This window comes from Mollisia scopiformis, assembly GCF_001500285.1.
Source record: "Mollisia scopiformis unplaced genomic scaffold LY89scaffold_7, whole genome shotgun sequence".
Classification (NCBI taxonomy): domain Eukaryota; kingdom Fungi; phylum Ascomycota; class Leotiomycetes; order Helotiales; family Mollisiaceae; genus Mollisia; species Mollisia scopiformis.
Genome location: NW_017263587.1, coordinates 1,092,921 through 1,112,969, shown reverse-complemented (window position 1 = coordinate 1,112,969; position 20,049 = coordinate 1,092,921). Strand labels below are relative to the sequence as shown.

Genomic DNA, 20,049 nt, shown 5'->3' with positions numbered 1-20,049 from the left:
GTATGTTCGATTTGGACACTTGAAAATTGCCTCCCCAACTTGGTTCAAAGCAACGAATTTACTTATATAGAACGCATCTACTTGAAGTTCCTACTTTGATATGAAATCGTGAAGCAGATATTGGTGACGGGTAAGGTTCGGCCGAGGAGGGGTACACAGCGGATTTGAGATAAGGAGTCTTCTATCAACGACATCCCATCCTACAGGCAGCGTCGGACGTCCCCGCTAGCACTTGACCGCATGGATGGGCTCCCGAAACCTATTGGAGTTTGGGGTGCTGTTGCAGATGGGTAGAAGCATCGTACGCCATCGTTGAGGGAAGTCTTGAATGTCTCGGACCCGCAGGCAGATTCAAAGTCTCTGTATGTGAGCGTCACTAGAGTTCGTACACCTTGGACTTCCAGAGGTCGAGTCCAGCCAACCTGACTGCTGAAATTTATTGTTTTGCAGACGGAAGAGAGCTGCTTTCAGCCACCTCGGAGTACGTGAAACAATAGATACTCAATTTAACACAAACCAATTGGCACATCACCAGGCCACAAATGAAAATAGAACAGTGAAATATTAAATACAGTATTTGAACTGTTATTGAAGATGAGGAAAGTTTCAATGTGTTGCTGTCACATGACAGCGACGGGCAATCCAGAGCAAGCTTGAAATTACCAACTGCTTTGCGACTTTCACTCAACAGCTTCAGCCTTTCGCCGTCCAACTTCCTACCACACATTGGACGAAGTTCACAAAATGCCACCTCGATTACCACTTTCCGCTGTCCTCAGGGCCAACTCTACAGCATGGAGTAGAAGCTACGCAACAAACCACCGAATACCTCTAGCCTTCGACCTCCACGAACCTGCCAATCCAGCATCCAAAGCTCCTCCAGCCATAATATTCATGCACGGGCTCTTCGGATCCAAGAAGAACAATAGGAGCATGAGTAAGTGAGCTATGTCCTGTCGTCAATCCTTCTTGGGACCTTGGCTAACAGCTATTTTAGAGCTCTTGCAAGAGATCTAGGACGGCCGGTATATGCTGTGGTATGCTCCCATTCCTGATCGCAGAAAGACATTTGCTTAGGAAGCTATAGGACCTCCGAAATCATGGCGACTCACCCCACAATCCGTACCACGACTATTTTTCTATGGCAGACGATGTTGCGGGTTTTATAGATGAGCACAAGCTTCAGGATACAACATTAATAGGGCATTCGATGTCAGTATACCCTGCAACTCTGTCAATTACAGACAGAATGCTGACAGTTCCTAGGGGCGCAAAGACAGCTATGACATTAGCTCTAAAAGAGCCAGACTTAATCGCAGACGTCGTTTCAGTCGACAATGCTCCATTAGATGCCGCTCTACTCAGCAATTTCGGCAAATACATACAAGGCATGAAGAAAATCGAAGAAGCAGGCGTAACACGGCAAGCCGAGGCGGACAAGATATTGCAAGACTACGAAGAGTCTTTGCCTATACGACAATTCCTGCTTGGAAATCTACATCGACCCGCAGACGAAAAGACCCAGAAGTTCAAGGTGCCGTTGAGGATATTAGCATCGACTTTGGATAATCTTGGGGACTTTCCTTACAAGAATCCAGGTGAAGTGCGGTTCGAGAAGCGAGCATTGTTTGTTCGAGGGACGCAGAGCAAATACGTTCCAGACGAAGCATTGCCAATAATAGGACAATTCTTTCCTCGATTTGAGTTGGCGGATATTGATGCTGGGCACTGGGTGATCTCGGAACAGCCAGAAGCTTTTAGAAGAGGTATGTTTGCGTATCACGGCTGTGAATGTATGTGTATTTGTGCTAACTATGGAGTAGTGGTCGTAGACTTCCTCAAACCTAAGGAATAGAAGAAAATGTACAATCTATGTGTATAAGGGTATCATGCCCATCCAATCCAATCCCATGCGATTGCATCCGTGAAACTCCATGTAGTCTACACCATCCAATACAACGCTTAATCCAGTCCCTGTCTCGTATATCGCCCTTCCTCGTCTTCCGGACCCCGCACATAGAAATGCACAACTACTTCCACGACACTGAGATCCTCTCAAGGCTCTCCATCTCCTCAACACGAACATCCACTCCCAAAACCCTCCCCTCCATCCACAGGCACCGTCCCCATCCTCCTCGTCCCACTACTCAACAACTCCGGCTTCTGCACAACTGCATCCACAATCTCGACAAACGGCTTCCGGACATTCTCCCTCGTCTTACTACTCACCTCACAAAACCCCACACACCCCCTCTCCTCCGCCATCTTCATGCCCTCCTCCACCTTCACCGTCCGCTGCGCCGTCTTGTCCATCTTCGCGCCCACGAGATATGTGACCGCACCGGGCTGCGCATTCGACTCCACCTCTTCGAACCAGCGCTCCATCGCCAGGAACGAGTCCCGGTTCGAGATGTCGTACACGAGGACCACGCCGTGGGCGCCGCGGTAGTAGCTGTTGGAGAGGGTGCGGAAGCGTTCTTGGCCGGCGGTGTCGAGGAGGTTGAGACGATAGGCTTTGCCGTGGACGGAGAGTTTCTTCATCTTTGTTGAGAGGGTAGGTTAGTTCTTTGATTTGTGTAGAGCGAAGAGAGAGGATCTACCTTGAAATCTACACCTATGGTGGCAGTAGAGGATTCGGAGTCGAACTGGTCATCGCAATATCGTATGAGTACTGGGCGTTTGTGTTAGAGACAGCCTTGTGTTGTATGCTGTTTTAGGGTACTTACGTGCTGACTTTCCTGCTCCTGATGGTCCGATCATTAAGATCTTTAATGTAGAAATCGACTCGTCGGATGCCATCTTGTTGATCTTTCTGGAATATTGCAAGAAAGTTGTTGAGAGACAGTTACCTGGAAGTGAACAAAAAAAGTTCATGTGCCCAGCCAAGGTTTGATTCACGACGTCAGCGCTGGCCGAGGCACCCTGCATCGCTAAAAATCAAAGCGCCACCAGATTCTATAGCAACACAAAGGAAAAGCAGGGTCATTCACAAAGGGAAACGAAATGAGAATGAATATGACGAGTAGTTTTTTGTGTTTTGCATTTAATTTTTTCCTAGCCCTATGCTAGAAAGAACCTGGGCATGCAAACCACGCCATGATCCCAAAGCAAAGACCTGACTACATGCAAATGACCAGTCGAAAACCCCAAGTATCAGACATTGCAGACCCGTTCATACCTCGTCCAACACCTTCTCCTTGAACTCCCGCTCGACCTTCATTCCTGAATCATCTGTGTTTGACTCGCCGTGGAGGTTGAGAAGAGCGCCAAGGTCGAACTTGGGTGCCTTCAGAAGCTTGACCTTTCGGATGTGGACCTGTAGATTTTAGTCAGCTTAACTCCAGACATGATATCTTGAAAATACGCACGTTTTGTAAAGGGTAGATGCCCTGGGTGGCCTTCTCAATCTCACGACCGATGACTTCGGGGATGAGCTTGGCGGTGAGTTGTGTGAGGGTGCAGCTGGAGGCTTCGCGTTGGATGATCTCAGTCATCTTCTTTCGGATAGCTCTAATCTGCGACGAAGCGGCGTATGTGGTCTTCTTAATTTGGTTCGGTCGGCGCTTGGTGAAAGCAATGGCGAACAGGCGGAGGAGGTAGTCATCGGTGGTCTTGACCGTGATGTTGGCCTCGATCAAGGATTGCCACTTTCGGACGAGCGATCGGAGTTTGTCGGATGTGAAATCAAGACCGTGGAAGTTGGTCAAGCAGTTCTTGCCTTGGACCTCGTCGACGCGGAGCTTGATCTTTCGGAATGCGTGGTCCTCATCCTTCTGGAGATCGGCCAAAGAGACCTCGAAGATTCTGCCCTTCAAAGCATCGTTTGCGTTCTTGAGACCAGTGGTTCTGTTGACGAGGGTCTTTCCAACACTGCATTATATTAGATTATGCCATCAGTTTCGCAGGATAAGGTATCGTACTCTCGAACTTGGAAGGAGGAAGGTGCCTGAAAGAATGTTAGCAGCTGGTTACATTCGTCGTTAACATCTCCAATGCGCATACCTTGACTTGATACCAATCTTTGCGGGTGAAGGGATCCAAGGTCTTCTTCTTGAGACCCTTCTTGCCCTTTGAAAGGCGCTTGTTCCTGTCGTAATGTCAGAGACTGTTCGTCGAGTATTTGCCCCTCCATCGAGTCGCAAATATTGTTCTCCATCGTATCGCCATAATATCCATTGAATCAAGGGAGTCAAACTCACTTTCCGACAGCCATGATTGCGATAAGTTACCTAGTCGCGGGGCTGTTTTGTCGAAGGGGATTGTCTTGTCGTTGTAAAATCGTGGAATCTCAATTTGACGAACTTTCTCGTTGTGTGCCGACCTAAATTAGCGAGTAGCCGAATAAAGACTAGCGTGAAAAGCGCCGTCCTTAATCTCCAACTTCAGAACACAACTTCACCAACCGACTCATCATTACGACTTCAGTTCATCATTGTTATCTACAAGATGGAAAATACTATTGTTTGTTGAATATCAATTGTTTGACCTGGGAAGTGCAATGCTCGGATTCCCTCAAGGAGTGGCAATCAAAACCTCATGAGTCTCGTGTTCTCGGATTCAATATCTAGAACATTACCTGTTACTGAGAGGATTGCGTTCCAGCCTTCTCAACGCCGAAGATACACCTTTCACTGCATGAACAACAAAGGCATGCATATGTATACTTTTTGTGGATTTCTCATTAGATACAAGAGGGACGGACAATAGCGGTGTGATAATCTTCGTCATGATCGAAGACCACATCAGCCCAACCCAACAAGTCTACATACAGCCAAATATTGAACACCAATACCTATTCACGCTCGAAATGCAAATATCCGGAACGCCGTTTCCCGAGCGTTGAGCCGTGCTGTTTCCGACGAAGCCTCGCCGGGTGGTATCATTGTGTTCGTACTGTCATTCCATCGTGGCCACGATTCCGTGGCCCGGTCATTTCGATCATTCAGTCATCCGCACCATTGAATCTTCTTCAAGGCACGCCATTCTCTTGTCTGCTCTCCCTCCTCTCTTGATCCTCATGATACTCTTGGAAGTCCTCGAAGCTTGGGAAGCTGAAGTAATTGGCTGTCTCGACATTAGAAACTGTTGGGACATGTATAGTCTTGATGAGGTAACTTACATTGAGCAGCGAGGACCTCGAACGCCTCTCTTCTCTCAGCCAAAGCACTCTCTGGACTCTGTCCTGGGCTGGAACACATGCTCCCATCGCTCGTCCTCCTCGCGTGTTCATAGCTGTGATGGGTTGAATAGCTCGCCAGTGTCGTCAACAATGTAGCTGCTCTTGAGTTCTGAAGACTGGCTAGATCCTGCCTCGATGCGTTCGAAGTGGCAAGTGACGGTGCCGTTGCCGCCGCTCTCATCAACTTTGGTCGTCTCGACGTCGAGGTCTTTGGTGACAAGGCTCTGGTCTGAGATTTGGAAGCCATGGCCTGGTATATACAATCGAATAAAATATCCGAACCGCTTCTCGAATAAACAAATACAACTTCAAGCACAATGAATGATCCTCAAGACTTCGGACAAGAAAGCAACAAGGGCGTTGAATCAATTAAGAATAAGTTTCCGTCCAGACCAGGATACTCCGGGTACGCTTGAGACGTGGAAGCGGGAGGATCAACCTTGAAATAAGGTGTGTTTGCGTATGTACAAGAACGAATCGTACCCCGTGGTCTCGAACCTTTACTAGAACCTAGAATACACCCAAGAAAGAGGTAGATCCTTACTCATATAAGTAACGCAAGAAAAAACCCACGCACCACATCCGCCATCCGCGAGTCCCACTTCAGAGGCCCAGAACTCACTCACAACAAACACCACCACCCAACGCGCCGCCCCAAAACGAGCAATTACCCCATCTTTCCTGTTCTCCCTCTCGTTTACCATTTGCCACATGTCAACGCGTGAGTTGTTTTGGAGGGAAGTGCGTCCCTGCCCGCAGCAGGTAAATCGGTGTCTGCAAGCCTGATATGTGGAGGGTCGTCACTGGACGGGAGTGCGCTGCTGCAATGGGGCTACTGCTGCGTCTCAGCCGAGTTGCTGACACACGCTCGCTCAGAGGCTGCTGCACTGCAGAAACCTTCTGATAATTTTCCTTGGTTGGGATTACACGAACGACGAAAAATTGTCGGCTTTGGTCTTGATTGATCCATTATGGTCCGCTCTCTCAGGCGGGGAGTAATTTTTACTTTCTCTCTTGCGCGAGAGCTCAATTGAGGGAGGTCATAGTTTAGAGGGGGAAAACTGAATTTACGTTTGTGACACTGGAGATTTTTGAGTCGTTGTACAGGGTGGAGTAATGGCAATTAATCCCGCAGGGAAGAGAAGACGAAAATTCGGTTGTTGGTCCCATTCAGACATGCACATAATCTTGATTTTTTGTGACAGAGTATCTCTGTACTAGGTAGAGTTGTGCCCAACGGAGGCACTCTGCAGGTACGGAGGACACCCATACGCCCACCACCACCAAGGCCCGAGTCAACACAAACTGCTCTTTTCTCCCCGCGCGTGATCAATGATCAATGCTGTATTTGGATCAGTTTCATCTGCTTAGATCCTCATTCGGGCTGTACTCACTCTTCCCAGCTACGGCCTTTGACTGCCGCTAATTCTTCTTCTGTCATTCGATGTCCCGTTGTGAAATAACCTGGAAAAGTACACCACGTTCAGCCCTATTCGGGGTGTGGGGGGATATGGAAGGTCTCACCGGCCGTGATCTTCGCGTCTATTTCGACCCTGGAGTCTTCAGGCATCCAAGACTCGGGAAGCTCGACACGTTCATGGATGGGGATACTGTCTTGTTTAGCATTTTCCGCAGGCGGGTTGTGGGGTAAGGCCATGAACGCACCCCTGACTGACAATAGCATCATGCTTCATACTAGAGGGAACGGTTAGCCATCCGCAGCCGAAGTACAGTACCTCGTTCGAATAATAGAACACTCACTTGCTCATACTCAGCATACGATCAATTTTCTTGATGCCGAGCCAATGGAGAATGTCGGGCATCAACGCCTGAAATCTCATATCCTTCACACCAGCAATATTTTCAGTGCGCTTGAAATACTCCGAAGCCCGGTCAAGGCCACGCTTTCTGGCGTTGTATACCAAGTACTACAGTACGAAATTAGCAAGCACCTTAAGGTAAGACAAAGAAAGTTCATGGGGGTTGCGGATAGTCTCGGAGAAGCATGGGGGTGGGGTGAAAGGGACAAAGGGTCCAACCCAACATTGGATGAGATATGCAGGTATGTTCGAAACAGGGTGATGGATCATTGAGAGTATATGAATGGGTGCTTCTCCGTGCAAGAACATGAGAGGTTCTCTTACCTTTGTGACTTCGCCCAAAGCTCGGCCTTCTTTTCGGAAGTAGATAACTACCCCACTCCCACCCTGCGGACGTCAGCGATCGAGGTCAGATTGGTTCCAACTCTACCATTGACTTACCTTCTGTGCCTCCTTTACGGCCTCTTCTATTCCGAAAATGAGATATGGACGGCACGTGCATATGTCAGATCCGAACACGTCACTTCCGTTACACTATTCTTGCGTCAGTCGATGTTCTGCCGCTCGTGAACCGGGACATGAGGGATATTTACTTCGTCATGAACCCTCAGAGCAAGCCGGACTTTCTCATCTGACATCTTGGCCGGATCTCCAAAGCAATACACTGTGAGGCCCCCTGGGAATGGGTCAGCCAAGACCCCAGCCACGGCTTGAGCAATACGTACCGATTGGAGGTAGGAATAGCTTGATGTCTCCTCTGGTGATCAACTCGGGATAAGATCCTCCAGTATGCTCAAACAAGGATCTCCGAAGAGACCCCTCGTCTGTCAAAAGATAAGCAGATCCTCTATCGAATAAGGTAGAGGTGCATACCAATGCCGAATCTCTCAGCGACACCGGGAAGATACCACACCTGACGACGATTAGAAACGCATGCTCTATTGTTCAAAACACCAACTCACTGGTTCTACGGCAAATTTGGTCACTGCCAGCTCACCACTCTCGTTCAAGCAGACCTTGCCGTCGGGGACACTTGGAATGAGTCAGTTACATGTTTGATTGTACGTCTAGGCAGTCTTACAGTCGACCTTCTCGGACACTCTGTTCTAATTCTGGAAGCTGTTGTTGTCAAGTCAATATATTGTCTGCAACAAGGAAGACTTCTTGCAACCTTCATGTGTGCTCTAGTAATCGCTGGCTGACAGTCAGCTTGAAGCCATGCATTGAGTGGGATGTATGGACTTACCGATTGTTGGTCTAATATCGACTTCGAAAATTTAGTGATTCCACATTCACAAAACCTGGAATCCAACTCTTACCATTCTCCTTCTCTATGGTTTCACTAAAGAGCCATGGGGCCAAATGACCTAGTGGGTCCATGGAAACAATTTTCTTCTTGTCTGCCCATTGGGGGAAAGGTCCAAGATTGGCAGCTGGTTCGGTATTGGTGAAATCGGGTCTGAAAGTCCAGGATCAGCATAATGTTTTTGAAATCTCCCAGAGATGATTTCAAAATCTCAAAAAGTATGCACACGTACCTATGGTCTACTTTGATCTCTTTGCTGGCAACAGCAAGAGCATAGTAAATGGAATATGAGCCGCCATGAGCTCCAATGGCTATATGTCATGTCAGCTATTAATCTGACTGAATGAGTTGAAGTCTTTTACCATTTCTTCTCCTGATAGTAGTTTGGCCTCTAGAAACAACAACTGGACCTCTCTTCTGAGGATCTTTGTTACCCCAGTCCATTGGCAGAGGATTAATCCCGGACTGCCCTGGATACGTCCTTTGTACTCGCACATCAGTACACACCACCAACATAATGGAACGTAGAACAACAAGGAAACTCACGTGAGGATGATTCTAGACGTAACGCTGGGTTTTCTAGCGTGCGAGACTTGACCCGGAGAGGAGGTCACGGCGCCCTCAATCTGAGTGGCAGGCAAGGACGGAGATTGGGGCACAGAGTCATCATCAACGACAGTTTGAATTGGTTCAATCTTCTTTACGGGAACATCTTTGTCTGATGGTGATGTAGAAGGAGAAGTAGCAGCAGCAGCAGCAATATCGCGGACCTCCTTCATCCCGGCGAGGACGTTCACTCGACCACTGATGGCATCCACATTGCTTGCCAGCTGTGTCTGATTGACCTGTAATGCCTTCAATGCTTCGAGAACCTCCTTCAGTAACGCACTCTGATCGGTTGGTGCGGAAGCCATGATAGCTATGTTGATGAATAGGAGGAAGAAAGAGAAAGTGGGACGGATGAAGGAAAGTTCTAGTTTAAGTATTGAGGGTCGGTTCGGGAATTAGGATCCTCGTGCTCTGTTTGGAATGTAGTCACAAGTTCGTAGTGGAAGCGAGTGTTTGCTGGACTGGACTGGACTGGAGTGTAGTGTAGTAATAGAATGTTGGAAGAGAGGAACGGTGAGAAAAGCTCAGCGAATGAAAGAGAAGAGTTGCACCCGCCGTGCCCTTTAAAAGCCATTTGATTTGTCTCCGTTCTTTCCTGCTTCGGAGCATTTCACACTTCACACTTCACTGGAACTGGGCTGGACTGGGACTGCGTACCTAGGGAAAGCTGCGGGGCAGCCAGATAGCGATAACGAAGCCCACTAGTCCTTGCTTGTGATCGCGGCGCAGTCCCCTGTCAGTGCTGCACTTAAACTTTGAAGCGGCGTCGCGCTCTTGTGACAATCTCAACAGAACAAGAAGACTCGAACATCACAGCACATCACCAGAAACATGGTAAGAGAATCTGCCACACTATCTGAGGATTAGGAAGTTAAACTAATTCAATAATCCGTAGGGTAAACGCAAGAAGGCCGCCAAGAAGCCTACGGGCCCCAAAAAGGTGAGTCCGCCCTTGATCCATCTTGCGCCTGGAGACATTCTAACAGTACGCGCAGAACGAACCTCTCCCTACCGTATTCCCCTGCCTCTTCTGCAATCATGAGAAGTCCGTCACAGTCAAGGTCGACAAGAAAGCTGGTGTTGGCCATCTCACCTGCAAGGTCTGCAGTCAACAATTCCAATGCGCCGTCAATTGTACGTACCGCGTTCAGATAGCGCCATGCTTGAATGAAGGACTCCCCGTTAACCATTTCTTTGCTGCAGATCTCTCGATGCCGGTCGATGTGTACTCGGATTGGGTTGATGCTTGCGATGCGGTAGCTAAGGAGGATGGTGAAGAGAGGGCTGCGGATCTCGCCCCGTCGCGTGCCCCGGCTGCTGGACGCCCCAAGGCTGGTAGAGCAGCAACGGAGGAAGAGGATGATGATATTATCGATGATGGCTCTGATGGCATGGGTGGTTATGGAGGAGAAGGTGTGGTTGCGGATGATGAATATTAGGGGGTTCTCTCACTTCGGGCTCAGGTGGAGTTTGGCATGATGCTAGGGGCGTTAAGGAGGCACAAAATGGAATGTCCATCTGAAAGTTTCGGATGAGACTAAGTTGTGACTTCACGGCAATGTATGAAAATGGCTGCGCACACTATATTCTGGTCCAAGTGATTTCATTGTCCCAAGTTGTGTCTATATCAGGGACGTCAAGAAGACTGGTCTCAATCGAGGCTATTTATTCCGGACCAAGCCCTTTTCTTTTCTCACCAAAATTGCATGATGCCCTAATCGTCTACATAGTGTAGAATCTATCACCAAAGTCACCTAGTCCTGGGATAATATAGCTGGAGGCAAATTAGCTTCAAATTTCAGATACTTGAGATGTGGACTCACTTTTTCTCATCAAGACCCTGGTCAATGAACGATGTGACCACCCTAACCTTAGGGAACTTCTTGGCAAAATTCCCTACACCTTCTGGACTTGCAATAAGATTCAAGAACAAGATTCTCTCCTCTGGAACACCTCGAGAGATCAAGACTTCCACAGCCATGGCAGCAGATCCACCTAGATAATGTAAGCATTTGCTCTTCCTTTTCAAGAACTCTCCATACCTGTAGCAAACATAGGATCAAGCAAGAGGACCCATCTCTCTGCAATATCCTCTGGCAGCTTGTCATAGAATAGCTTAGGCTTAGAAGTCTCCTCATCTCTCTGAATCAGGATCTTTCCAATTCTGACCGAACGACAACAATCTCGAAGTCCCTGCTCCATAGCTTCACCAGCTCTCATGATAGAAACACCACATATCTTGCCTTGGAACATGACACCAGCATAGGTTCGTCCCACAGGTGTAGTGACCGTGTGCTCGATGACCGGTAGGTGATTCAGACCTTCTTCAACAAGAAGCCGAATAATTCGGTTCGAGTAGAAGATGAAGTCCGCCCTGTCGGTGTTCTTGTCTCTGATCATGCTATAGGACAATCAGTACGACAAGACCACAACCAAGAGCTTCACTTGGGTACGCACGTGAGCAGAGCAATTAGCTGTGGTGTTTGTGGAAGGACATGAACAGTCTCGTAAGGTACTTCGGTCGAAACAGTAGCAGTAGGCTTCTGCTTCTCTGGACGATAATCTGGGCCCACGCATTGTTTGGGAGACTGAGGCTCTTGTGATGCCATATTGGAGGTTTGTATTTGAAGCTCTTCTAGAGCACGTGAGGAAGTAAAGAAGATTCTGCTGCGATGAACAGACAGAGTTTGTACAATCAGTCAGTGTACATGGTCCGAGGGTGGGTTGCTCTTGTTGAAAATGCCTTGCGCTTGACAGGAGTTCTATATTGTGGAAAGGACAACGAACTCGAGACTGGATTTATAGGTGAATGGAACAGGAAAGTATCGGCCCCTCCCGCTCCTGCAATAAAAAAGTCTCGAGTCCGGTGAATTGGTCCTTTCGTGGTCTCGTGAGAGCGGGGTGAATTGGAGATAAGAATGGTTGGTCTGACTAAAAACACCAGCCACTTGATGGATGACTGAGCCACTTTCGGACTTTTGATGGGTTGCGGCGCCACAGCAAGCGGAAAGGCTGAAGGCAAGCCGACGTCCAGTGCAGTCTGCTTGCGGACAAACATTTCGAGGGAAGCGTGAATTCACATCAGTCACATTTATCTCTTTGAATGTCCCACGGCATGTTCGGGTCTGACGAGCTCATTCCAGAGTTGATTGTCTGAAATTATATCGAGTCTCACTCATTTGTCGCGCCATCCGATCTCCGCTCCCTTTATTTACATCGAACCTTGAAACACACCTTGTTCGCGTTCACAACCTCCTACCAGCAACGCCGATGACGACTTCCAGATAATATCAACATGTTCCCTACATAATCCTGCACTTTCCTTGTCTGCAAAGATCAAAAGGTTGCTCTGCTGCAAGCTGGAGACCACAACTTCAAATGCGACTGCTCCCTTCCTTGAACATCCCTCCACTCAGTCGTCGTGATGGCGACTGTTCGCGATCTTGTGCCTCCGCGCAAGAAGGTCACCACATATGGGAAAGCAGCAAGAAGGAGGATACCCGAATACAGCTTCACGTCACGCAAATCTCAAACACCTGAAATTGCGAAAAGTCCCGATTCACAAGTGTCTGCAAGCACCACGACTACAGCAACACCTACGAAGCTGAAGTCTGTGCCGCGGAGATCAGTCTCGAGAACTCCTTCGTCTGCCTCTCCTCCTTTGGATGTATTCGACGTACCGCTTAGCGACGGCGAAACAGTTGTAGCCGTTCAGCGGCCCATTGCTACGCCGTCGAAGCTTAAGTCTATCCAGTCCAGGTCTGCCTCGAGCACGCCTCCATCTGTACCTACAAAATCTGCGGATGTTTACGATGTACCTACGAGCGATGATGAGGCGCCGAAACGGCGGACTACACCCAGGCCGCCGAAAGTCGTTCCAAAGAAAAGTGCTGCTGTGAAAACTGCCAAGGAGAAGGCTCCCCCTGCAGTATCTAAGGCTATCTCTCGTCCAGCTGTGGACGTTTACGATATGCCGTCTGATGATGACGAAGCTCGAGAGCTCAAGCCTAAGCCAATTGCTCACAAAGCTTTTAGCAAATTGGCGTTCGTTCACAACAAACAAGAGAAGGGTACACATAAGACAGGCGCGGATATGGTAGAGGAAGTGGGAAGCAGAAAACGATTAAAGTTATCTCCAGCCCCCGACCCTCCATCGCCAAGACGCCTACCTCTACCTCCCAATGCCATTCCCCGAAGACCAAAACCATTGGTCAAGCCAGAAGCCTCTGATCGACCTACGAAGCCCTTAAGAGGACGTAACACTTCCCCCAAGGCAGGCCAATTCACCAAAGTAGCCACTGCCCCCAAGTTTGAAGCACCTTTGAAATGGCCTACCCATCCTGCAACCCCCAGAAGGCCGAGCAAATCGAGGAGCAAATCGAACACTCCTGAATCAAGCGTTCCTTCGCCAGGACTTGGTGACGTTGATATGATGGATGCGGATCCTGAGCACAGGCATATCTCTCCAAAGGGTTTAGAGATGTGGCAAGCTCTTTTAGACCCTGCAGAAGACGAAGAGATGACGATTGAGGGGAGTATACCCATCGTCGAAGTGACCCGTGATGAGCCAACTAAGAAGAAGGCACCGGGCTTGAATTTGCTCTCAAGACCAGCTGGAGTCGTTAAAGCCTCGCAAAAAAGTCCAAAGAAACTACCAAGACGAAGGCTGATTGATTGTCTTGTTGAACAAGCAGTTCAAGAATCCGAGGAGAGCTCGGCGGAGGAGGACAATGGATCAAGCATGGACTCAGCCCCATCCTCGAGTCCGGCCGCAGCACAGTCTACATCAAGGGGCCAAAGCTTAGTACCTGAAGCTTCAAAGTTGCCCCCCATTACCTCAGATAGCCAAGGTTCGCAGCCAACTGGCCCGAAGTTTACTTATAGCAAGCAAAGATCTATGCTAGCCGAGGCCGATCTGATGGCAGAATTGGCAATGGACATGCCATTACCACCTATTCAATCTTCGCAGGGTAGAAGAGGTCGCATGATGCCATCTATACCTCTTCTCAAACCTCTGGCAGACTTTCACGACGACGAAGATGAAGATGATTCCACGGCTGCCGTGAAAAGTGTTCATGAAATTAGGAAGCAGGGTGCTAATAATCGCTTCCTGGACGAGACCCAGGACTTTCTTGATCGAATTGGCAGCCCGGGCGAAACACCTGTATCCATGAGAAGATCAGGTCTGTTCGATCTAGCCAGCAAGATGAAGGAAAAGTCTTTCGCAGAGAAATTCCGTGCAAATGGAATGGAGCAGAAATTATTCCTTCATCTGGGCCAAGAAGCTGATATTGTGGCTGGCTTCATCATGGTATCTTTGCTGACTACTGTCCTGCTCGATGGCAACATGTCTCACATCGTAGCTCAACTACGTCGACAAGGCATCACCAGGCTTCTTATCCGCCTTCTTGAATGCCAGTCGCCTATTGCTGTTGTGGCGAAGGATCGTAAAAGCAACATGTCAAAGGTTGCCCAATCACTTCTGATCGAGCACGCAAACGATGTCATGCTGATGCCATCGTGGGATGAGTTGAAGCCCCAGTCATTGTCTCCCCGCACGGTGGCCTTGAAGTGTTTAGAGGTCATGGTTCGACAGACTAGAGATGCTGGAAATGACGGCGAGATCTTCTCGAAAGAACTCACTACAACCCTGTTTGAAATCCTAAAGACCGCTTCTGACGAACGTTCTTGGGACCTCCCGAAGAACAAGCAAGCAATCGATTTTTTCTTGGCGGTGTCAGCTCTAGAAGCACATTCTCTTGCCGCTCGAACAGTCCAGAATGAGACCATCTGGATCAGCGACTATCTACCTATTGTCGCTGATACTTTAGAGGTTGCTCTATCCCAACCAGTCGAAGAGTTCGGCATGTTACAGCTCCTTCTCTTCCGACTCGTCCTGAATGTCACGAACAACAACTCGAAAGCATCTGATGTGTTTGCCAAGCCTACTTTGATTTCGTCGATGGGGCAAGTCATCGTTGCGAAGTTCAATCGAATCTCACGATTTCTGCTTGAGGAAGAACTGTTTGTGGCTGTTGAAAACTTGATCCTACTCGAAGGCGTGATGATCAATTTCGCGGAATGGAGCTCAGCCGCTCGTGAGAGCATGCAAAGTCTGGAAGGTCGAAGCAACGACCCATTAAATGCAATGGTCCAGATCTTTGCGGATAACCAGGACAAGATATCAGAGGTAAGCGGCATGAATTTTAAGAATCAAAGAAAGACAACGCTAATTTGTAATAGGCCGACTCGATGCAAGACACGTCAAAGAACGTTGCTTTCGGCTACCTTTCGGTTCTTCTGGGCAATTTCGCGCTCCTACCAGCCATCTCAGAAAGAATACAAAATAGACAACCCAGAAAAACTCTACGTCCTATCGTAGCATCCATCGAAGAATTTATCGGCCACAACAAAAAGGTCGACATGATAGTAGCTGATGAAGACGGCTACAACCCACAAGCCGGACTCACCGAGCGGCTAGAGAACTTGGTTAATAAGCTTGCTGAACTGAAGGTTGCAAGCAAGTAGATGAATTGGCTTTACAGAAAGAGAGACGGCGGGCTTGAATAGCGGTTAGAATTACACAACACACACACAACTCTGGGCTTTTCATTTGTTTGCAATAGGAGGCAGGGGGCGAAACACTTTTTTAAATATACCCTTATTGCATTTTTGGGCACGCATCGGTTTATGATGAAGGGATAACAGTAAACGGGATCCGCGGTGTTTAATCAGGGTGCATGTACAAGGATCAAGTGAGGAGGAGTTCAGAATGCGAAATGTATGGGTTTCAAGATTGAATTTCATTGTGATGGGATGCTACACTCTCTGCAATCCGAGTTACTCCTCAATCCAACCCCAAACTCGCCATTTCAAGGACTGGCATCGCGTTCCCGCGAACTCTAGTAAGCACGATTCCCTCTTCCTTTGCTCTACCCTCCCAGTATTCACCGTACCTATCATGAGAGTCCATTGTCGCATATTCATCAAACTTCAACTCTATAGTCTTGAGGGACGTAGCATGGCCACGGTCCAGAAGATCAGCCACCCCGTCAAAGATCGCATCCGAACAGTCTCTCACGACGAGATGCTCCAAAGACTCAGGCATCAAGTCAGCAAACCACGAAATTTCCTCCTCGATGTGATCAAAAGTAAAAACTTCCCCATCATAGTCATCCTCGCTATCGCCCTCACTATCGTCCTCGCTATACTCTGCCATTTTGTGGTTGAGTCTAATGAAGTTCACGAAATCTGCGTCAATAATACGCAGTTTCGGGAATGATGCCAAAGGCGAAACGGGATACCAGCGACTTGCTTCACAGGCGAGGTCGTTTGAGAGTACTATTTCTTCCAGGGACTCTTTGGATGCCAAGAGGCCGCTGGCGATGGCGGGATCTACGAATTCCCTCCCCATATCGTCGTTCCCGGAGTCGTAGGTAAAGCGTCGAAGATACGGACAGCAGTACAGTAGGCAACTGAGCGAGTGCGAATTCATACTATTTTTGATGAGCGAGAGATCGTTGATTTTAGACTGAGAATCGTAGATAAAAACACACTCCTTATCCATCTCGTCCAGGAGTCTGTGGGCGCTGACTGTGGTCACGGTATCGAGTTTGAGGAACGGGAGGAGCTCTTTGATGCTCAGCAGTTGCCCACCATCCGTATTCAAAGAGACGCTCGACAGTTTCTGTAGCGGTGCCCCAGGCTTCCCCTTCTCGGTGACGGCGTAGGCCAGAATCTCGTACAAGCGCGGGTATGAGACGAAGCCGCCCATCTGGAGGATCTCGAGACTTTCGAGGTTGGGGAAGAGCGCGAGGAAGAGCGCAGCGGCGGCATCCTAGCTGTCTTCTAGCACCTCTTTGAACTAGCTGTGCTTCTTCTGGAGACGGTTGCGCATTGTAACGGTTGGCAGGAGGTTGCAGAGCAGCTCTTTGTTGTTGGCGAGCACGGGTGTGAAGTCGATTGGATCTTCGGATGTGGTCAGGACTAGGTGTTTGACGTTTTCTGCGGTACGCGGGTGGAGCAGGAGACAGCGGAGGATCTCTGGTCTGGTTGTTTCGTCAGCCACGTGGCGTTTGGGGAGTGTGGAGAGAGACATGATTTTTTATGGTCTTGCGGGAAAGTGGTGTTGGAGCGCGATGGTTTCACGAGTTTTGACATCACGGAGGTGTGGGCGTGGCGCGACTGGCTTCTACTAGTGGAAGATATCATTGTTCCAGAGTCTGTGGGACAATACTAGTGGGCTAAGTCCCGAAAGTCAACTAATGTTCGAGATATAGATCTTTGTTCAATCCGAAGAACTTGCTTTCCGTTTACTTATCTTGTCCCGCAAGCTTTGGGACAATATCATCTTATATATAAGCTTCTACAATAATCCGAACACTCTCAAAATGCTCGTTTCATTTTGCATGGCATTGTCTGTTGTTTGTTAATGCCAATGGCTAAGGTAATAGGCAGCGAAGTTTCTTTGCATTTCTGACAGATGTGGACACTCGAAATAGTTACGCCAATTTCCAGGACCCGATATACGTTCCAGTATTAGTGGATCCCGTTATCGTCTATGGAATCAGTGCAGAATCTTACATTCTACCAGGCTGTGCGCCAGGTGGGCATATCTGTCACCGGGGGAAGTACGCAAGCAAATTCTTGTTCATGAAGGTGTGATTGCAAACGGGAGAATAATCCATCACACAGCCATAGTGGCAGGTACTAGAATTCGCTACCCGAAGAGCTATGATATTTCCTCCCTCTACAACGCTACTTATACTTGATCTTTTGGACCAATCTAGGAGCGGAAAGGTGAGCTTTGTTTTGACCTTGTCCAATAACACATATACATGTTCCTCGTAGTGTTTCCTCCACACAGTTATTAATGTCTATATGATCGTTGCCGTTCCCATTTCCTGTCTCAGCCTAGTCATCGATGTTCTGGAGAAACAACTCGAGAGATTTCGCGGCATTGCTGAGCTGCCCAGGGAGTGTGGACTTGGATACAAGATGTTTGAGAAAATTCAATCCTCTTTTTCCTCTATGTGAAGACGTGGGGAACTTTACCTTGTCAATGTTCGGCCTTCGTAGCCTCAGACACAGCAGCTTCGCTGGAGATTGGTGTGATGTATGCTTTGCATACTATCTCTGAATCTCTTGACCCTTCCTCACCAAACGTTGTACCCAGAACGAAGTTGAAAGCATCGATGGAGGATCTCCTCAGCGACGAGTACGGCATTTGTATCGTTGAATGCAACCTTTTTGGGATTGTCATCCTGTGGGCTCGAACTGGTTGGTTCTCACTCGTTCCCAAAAATCTTGCTCGGGGAGAGGCGGCAATGCCATAGTCAATAATGTCAAGTTGAGAGTGTTAAAATCCTTGGAACGAAAGAATTCTCGATGCTTCGATACATCTTTTCCATTTTTCTTATCATCATGTCAAAGTGGAATTATACAGGGGAAAGATGTTGTCTTAGATAAAGGCAAAGAGCTGGATATATAAGTCATGAATAAGGCAAGCTATAATGCTCCACATGATCCAGGTATCTTTCTAACACAAAAGGTTGTCAAGAGTGCGGAAGAGTTTGTTCGCAACCAAGATCGACGGACTTCCAGAAGAAGATGAGCACTCTCGGAAATCCGGACCTCAATTCGAGACTCCAAAGCTTGAGTTGCTTGGCACTTGACTAGCATGAGCTCTTCGAAGTCCATGAATGAACGGTCACTTACATTTTCACAACTCTTACTACACATAGAGAAAAAAAGTTGTCTTTCAACCCAATAACATTCAACCAAATCACCGGCCTTGACCTCTCTTATCAAGAAGTACATCGGCAAAAGTACGCTCGCTCAACTTGAGGTTGCCATGATGACTTGCGAGCTGGCTAAATTCTTTGAGTCCGAGGACTACCCCATAACAAACCCAATAGAAGCAAAACACGAGGTTCTGAGTTTTTGCTTGCATGCCTCGAACCGCTGAGCACATTTACACTTTCTTCTTTCGAAAATTGTGGACACTTATGCGCAAAAGAGCTGCAACATGGTCAACTCACAAGCATTTTTAAAGCCCCTCTCATTCTCCCAAATCGTCGGGATCATTAGTCGAGCTAATCATAGCGTCCTGATAGCTCCTTCCCTCTGCAAGCTTCCATTTCTGAAAGGAAAATTGAATTCAAAACGTTGTTGCTAAATAGGAAGGAACTGTCCTCGAGCTCACCGCACTAGGCTATAAAACCCCACTTCGCTTCGCTTCCCTCCACTTCTTCTCTTTACAACAACGCAAAAATTCAACCCGACCTAGCTCTACCTGATCAGAGGCACTTCGCACGTTCAGAAAAACTGCTATAGAACCATCAAGATGTTGAGAACATCCTATATGTCATTATCAGCTGTGCAAACAGCAAACTTGGATCTCCAGCGCAATCTTCTCCCTTGAGCCGCGTTGCAACGGCAGCCCTCCTACCACGGGTCACGGGTCTTCTCAACTCTGCCATACAGTTAGCCAGCGAGCTCGCATCAAATCATACAACTTCCGACAACTTGTCACAGAAGCTTCGAAGACTTTATTCATTGTTGAATACACCCTCATACAGATACAATGGCTAGATGGGAAGGAGCTCCTCCCTAGCGAGTGTCTTGGTACAAATCCCTGCCGTCATACGGGCCGTTCCGCATTCCGACAACCTTTTAATCCTTGCCAACTCCAAATCGAAAAGGAGAAAACGCCATCCAACTCGCAGATTGCTGACAGGTGTGACAATCCTATTCCTCCATCTCCTCCAAATTCAAACACATCCATGATCCAAGAACGCCTCCAAACTCCGAATCTCCCTCGAATATCACAGGATCACCTCTTCTTGGGTTTGGGCTTCTTCGTCTTCACACCACCCTTCTGTTGCACACCAGCATCGACCACAACATCTGTACTGGTGCCACACCTATCAGACGGCATGGCACAGTCTTCGCAGTCTTCACCCATCCGGATTCTCTGCCAAATGTTCTTCTTCTTACATGGTGTTTGCACCAAACCAGCGGCTGAACAGTACTTTCCAAGGGCGTAGGTCACATGCTTACATGTGTACTCATGAGCGTACCAATAACACATCTTTGCGAAAGGACGTACTTCGATTCCGACTTGCTGTGCTCGA

The 20,049-nt window shown here is 48.2% G+C and overlaps 9 protein-coding genes across 9 annotated transcripts; 3 read left to right on the top strand and 6 right to left on the bottom strand.

The window, feature by feature from the left end:
- Positions 1 to 585: 585 nt before the first annotated feature.
- On the top strand, positions 586 to 1,964 carry LY89DRAFT_469141 (prolyl oligopeptidase-like protein). The gene is made up of 5 exons (XM_018207743.1): positions 586 to 941; positions 998 to 1,037; positions 1,088 to 1,212; positions 1,267 to 1,766; positions 1,824 to 1,964. The coding sequence occupies exons 1-5, from the start codon at positions 745 to 747 to the stop codon at positions 1,853 to 1,855; spliced, it is 894 nt and encodes a 297-aa protein (XP_018074391.1). The 5' UTR covers positions 586 to 744; the 3' UTR covers positions 1,856 to 1,964.
- On the bottom strand, positions 1,775 to 3,020 carry LY89DRAFT_682837 (uncharacterized protein). The gene is made up of 3 exons (XM_018214580.1): positions 2,727 to 3,020; positions 2,601 to 2,671; positions 1,775 to 2,541 (listed from the first exon to the last, which is right to left on the bottom strand). Exons 1-3 carry the CDS (start codon positions 2,797 to 2,799, stop codon positions 2,074 to 2,076), a joined length of 612 nt encoding a protein of 203 aa, XP_018074390.1. The 5' UTR covers positions 2,800 to 3,020; the 3' UTR covers positions 1,775 to 2,073.
- LY89DRAFT_682836 (putative 40S ribosomal protein S1) lies at positions 2,905 to 4,247 on the bottom strand. Its single transcript, XM_018214579.1, has 5 exons — positions 4,200 to 4,247; positions 4,003 to 4,087; positions 3,921 to 3,946; positions 3,369 to 3,870; positions 2,905 to 3,316 (listed from the first exon to the last, which is right to left on the bottom strand). The coding sequence occupies exons 1-5, from the start codon at positions 4,211 to 4,213 to the stop codon at positions 3,173 to 3,175; spliced, it is 771 nt and encodes a 256-aa protein (XP_018074389.1). The 5' UTR covers positions 4,214 to 4,247; the 3' UTR covers positions 2,905 to 3,172.
- A 700-nt stretch (positions 4,248 to 4,947) lies between these two features.
- Positions 4,948 to 5,233, bottom strand: LY89DRAFT_682835 (uncharacterized protein; the record flags this gene model as incomplete). The annotated part of the gene is made up of 1 exon (XM_018214578.1): positions 4,948 to 5,233. The coding sequence occupies one exon, from the start codon at positions 5,228 to 5,230 to the stop codon at positions 4,970 to 4,972; it is 261 nt and encodes an 86-aa protein (XP_018074388.1). The 3' UTR covers positions 4,948 to 4,969.
- Positions 5,234 to 6,569: 1,336 nt separating this feature from the next.
- On the bottom strand, positions 6,570 to 8,821 carry LY89DRAFT_579784 (GTP cyclohydrolase II; the record flags this gene model as incomplete). Its single annotated transcript, XM_018209028.1, has 15 exons — positions 6,570 to 6,643; positions 6,704 to 6,789; positions 6,845 to 6,874; positions 6,941 to 7,107; positions 7,324 to 7,386; positions 7,441 to 7,533; positions 7,593 to 7,675; positions 7,725 to 7,823; positions 7,873 to 7,912; positions 7,962 to 8,031; positions 8,081 to 8,118; positions 8,171 to 8,208; positions 8,319 to 8,458; positions 8,538 to 8,616; positions 8,668 to 8,821. The coding sequence occupies 15 exons, from the start codon at positions 8,819 to 8,821 to the stop codon at positions 6,570 to 6,572; spliced, it is 1,254 nt and encodes a 417-aa protein (XP_018074387.1).
- A 702-nt stretch (positions 8,822 to 9,523) lies between these two features.
- On the top strand, positions 9,524 to 10,587 carry LY89DRAFT_682830 (Elf1-domain-containing protein). The gene is made up of 4 exons (XM_018214577.1): positions 9,524 to 9,748; positions 9,810 to 9,854; positions 9,910 to 10,048; positions 10,118 to 10,587. Exons 1-4 carry the CDS (start codon positions 9,746 to 9,748, stop codon positions 10,351 to 10,353), a joined length of 423 nt encoding a protein of 140 aa, XP_018074386.1. The 5' UTR covers positions 9,524 to 9,745; the 3' UTR covers positions 10,354 to 10,587.
- LY89DRAFT_779894 (PRTase-like protein) lies at positions 10,498 to 11,821 on the bottom strand. Its single transcript, XM_018222339.1, has 4 exons — positions 11,372 to 11,821; positions 10,957 to 11,315; positions 10,738 to 10,909; positions 10,498 to 10,688 (listed from the first exon to the last, which is right to left on the bottom strand). The coding sequence occupies exons 1-4, from the start codon at positions 11,521 to 11,523 to the stop codon at positions 10,637 to 10,639; spliced, it is 735 nt and encodes a 244-aa protein (XP_018074385.1). The 5' UTR covers positions 11,524 to 11,821; the 3' UTR covers positions 10,498 to 10,636.
- A 141-nt stretch (positions 11,822 to 11,962) lies between these two features.
- On the top strand, positions 11,963 to 15,890 carry LY89DRAFT_705840 (uncharacterized protein). Its single transcript, XM_018217481.1, has 2 exons — positions 11,963 to 15,104; positions 15,158 to 15,890. The coding sequence occupies exons 1-2, from the start codon at positions 12,339 to 12,341 to the stop codon at positions 15,440 to 15,442; spliced, it is 3,051 nt and encodes a 1,016-aa protein (XP_018074384.1). The 5' UTR covers positions 11,963 to 12,338; the 3' UTR covers positions 15,443 to 15,890.
- Positions 15,762 to 16,688, bottom strand: LY89DRAFT_666856 (uncharacterized protein; the record flags this gene model as incomplete). The annotated part of the gene is made up of 1 exon (XM_018212942.1): positions 15,762 to 16,688. The coding sequence occupies one exon, from the start codon at positions 16,686 to 16,688 to the stop codon at positions 15,762 to 15,764; it is 927 nt and encodes a 308-aa protein (XP_018074383.1).
- Positions 16,689 to 20,049: the final 3,361 nt, after the last annotated feature.

What these genes read in the sequence shown, in the direction of transcription:
- LY89DRAFT_469141 (XM_018207743.1), top strand. Translation starts at nt 745, where the DNA reads ATGCCACCTCGATTACCACTTTCCGCTGTCCTCAGGGCCAACTCTACA. An exon ending in AACAATAGGAGCATGAGTAA is followed by an intron (nt 942 to 997) that starts GTGAGCTATGTC and finishes CAGCTATTTTAG; the next exon opens with AGCTCTTGCAAGAGATCTAG. An exon ending in GACGGCCGGTATATGCTGTG is followed by an intron (nt 1,038 to 1,087) that starts GTATGCTCCCAT and finishes AGGAAGCTATAG; the next exon opens with GACCTCCGAAATCATGGCGA.
- LY89DRAFT_682837 (XM_018214580.1), bottom strand. Translation starts at nt 2,799, where the DNA reads ATGGCATCCGACGAGTCGATTTCTACATTAAAGATCTTAATGATCGGA. An exon ending in AGGAGCAGGAAAGTCAGCAC is followed by an intron (nt 2,672 to 2,726) that starts GTAAGTACCCTA and finishes ACAAACGCCCAG; the next exon opens with TACTCATACGATATTGCGAT. An exon ending in CCATAGGTGTAGATTTCAAG is followed by an intron (nt 2,542 to 2,600) that starts GTAGATCCTCTC and finishes CTCTCAACAAAG; the next exon opens with ATGAAGAAACTCTCCGTCCA.
- LY89DRAFT_705840 (XM_018217481.1), top strand. Translation starts at nt 12,339, where the DNA reads ATGGCGACTGTTCGCGATCTTGTGCCTCCGCGCAAGAAGGTCACCACA. An exon ending in ACCAGGACAAGATATCAGAG is followed by an intron (nt 15,105 to 15,157) that starts GTAAGCGGCATG and finishes AATTTGTAATAG; the next exon opens with GCCGACTCGATGCAAGACAC.
- LY89DRAFT_682830 (XM_018214577.1), top strand. An exon ending in AGCCTACGGGCCCCAAAAAG is followed by an intron (nt 9,855 to 9,909) that starts GTGAGTCCGCCC and finishes CAGTACGCGCAG; the next exon opens with AACGAACCTCTCCCTACCGT. An exon ending in ATTCCAATGCGCCGTCAATT is followed by an intron (nt 10,049 to 10,117) that starts GTACGTACCGCG and finishes TCTTTGCTGCAG; the next exon opens with ATCTCTCGATGCCGGTCGAT.
- LY89DRAFT_682836 (XM_018214579.1), bottom strand. An exon ending in AAGATTGGTATCAAGTCAAG is followed by an intron (nt 3,947 to 4,002) that starts GTATGCGCATTG and finishes ACATTCTTTCAG; the next exon opens with GCACCTTCCTCCTTCCAAGT. An exon ending in TCCTCCTTCCAAGTTCGAGA is followed by an intron (nt 3,871 to 3,920) that starts GTACGATACCTT and finishes AATATAATGCAG; the next exon opens with TGTTGGAAAGACCCTCGTCA.
- LY89DRAFT_779894 (XM_018222339.1), bottom strand. Translation starts at nt 11,523, where the DNA reads ATGGCATCACAAGAGCCTCAGTCTCCCAAACAATGCGTGGGCCCAGAT. An exon ending in TGATCCTATGTTTGCTACAG is followed by an intron (nt 10,910 to 10,956) that starts GTATGGAGAGTT and finishes TACATTATCTAG; the next exon opens with GTGGATCTGCTGCCATGGCT. An exon ending in CAGGGTCTTGATGAGAAAAA is followed by an intron (nt 10,689 to 10,737) that starts GTGAGTCCACAT and finishes ATTTGCCTCCAG; the next exon opens with CTATATTATCCCAGGACTAG.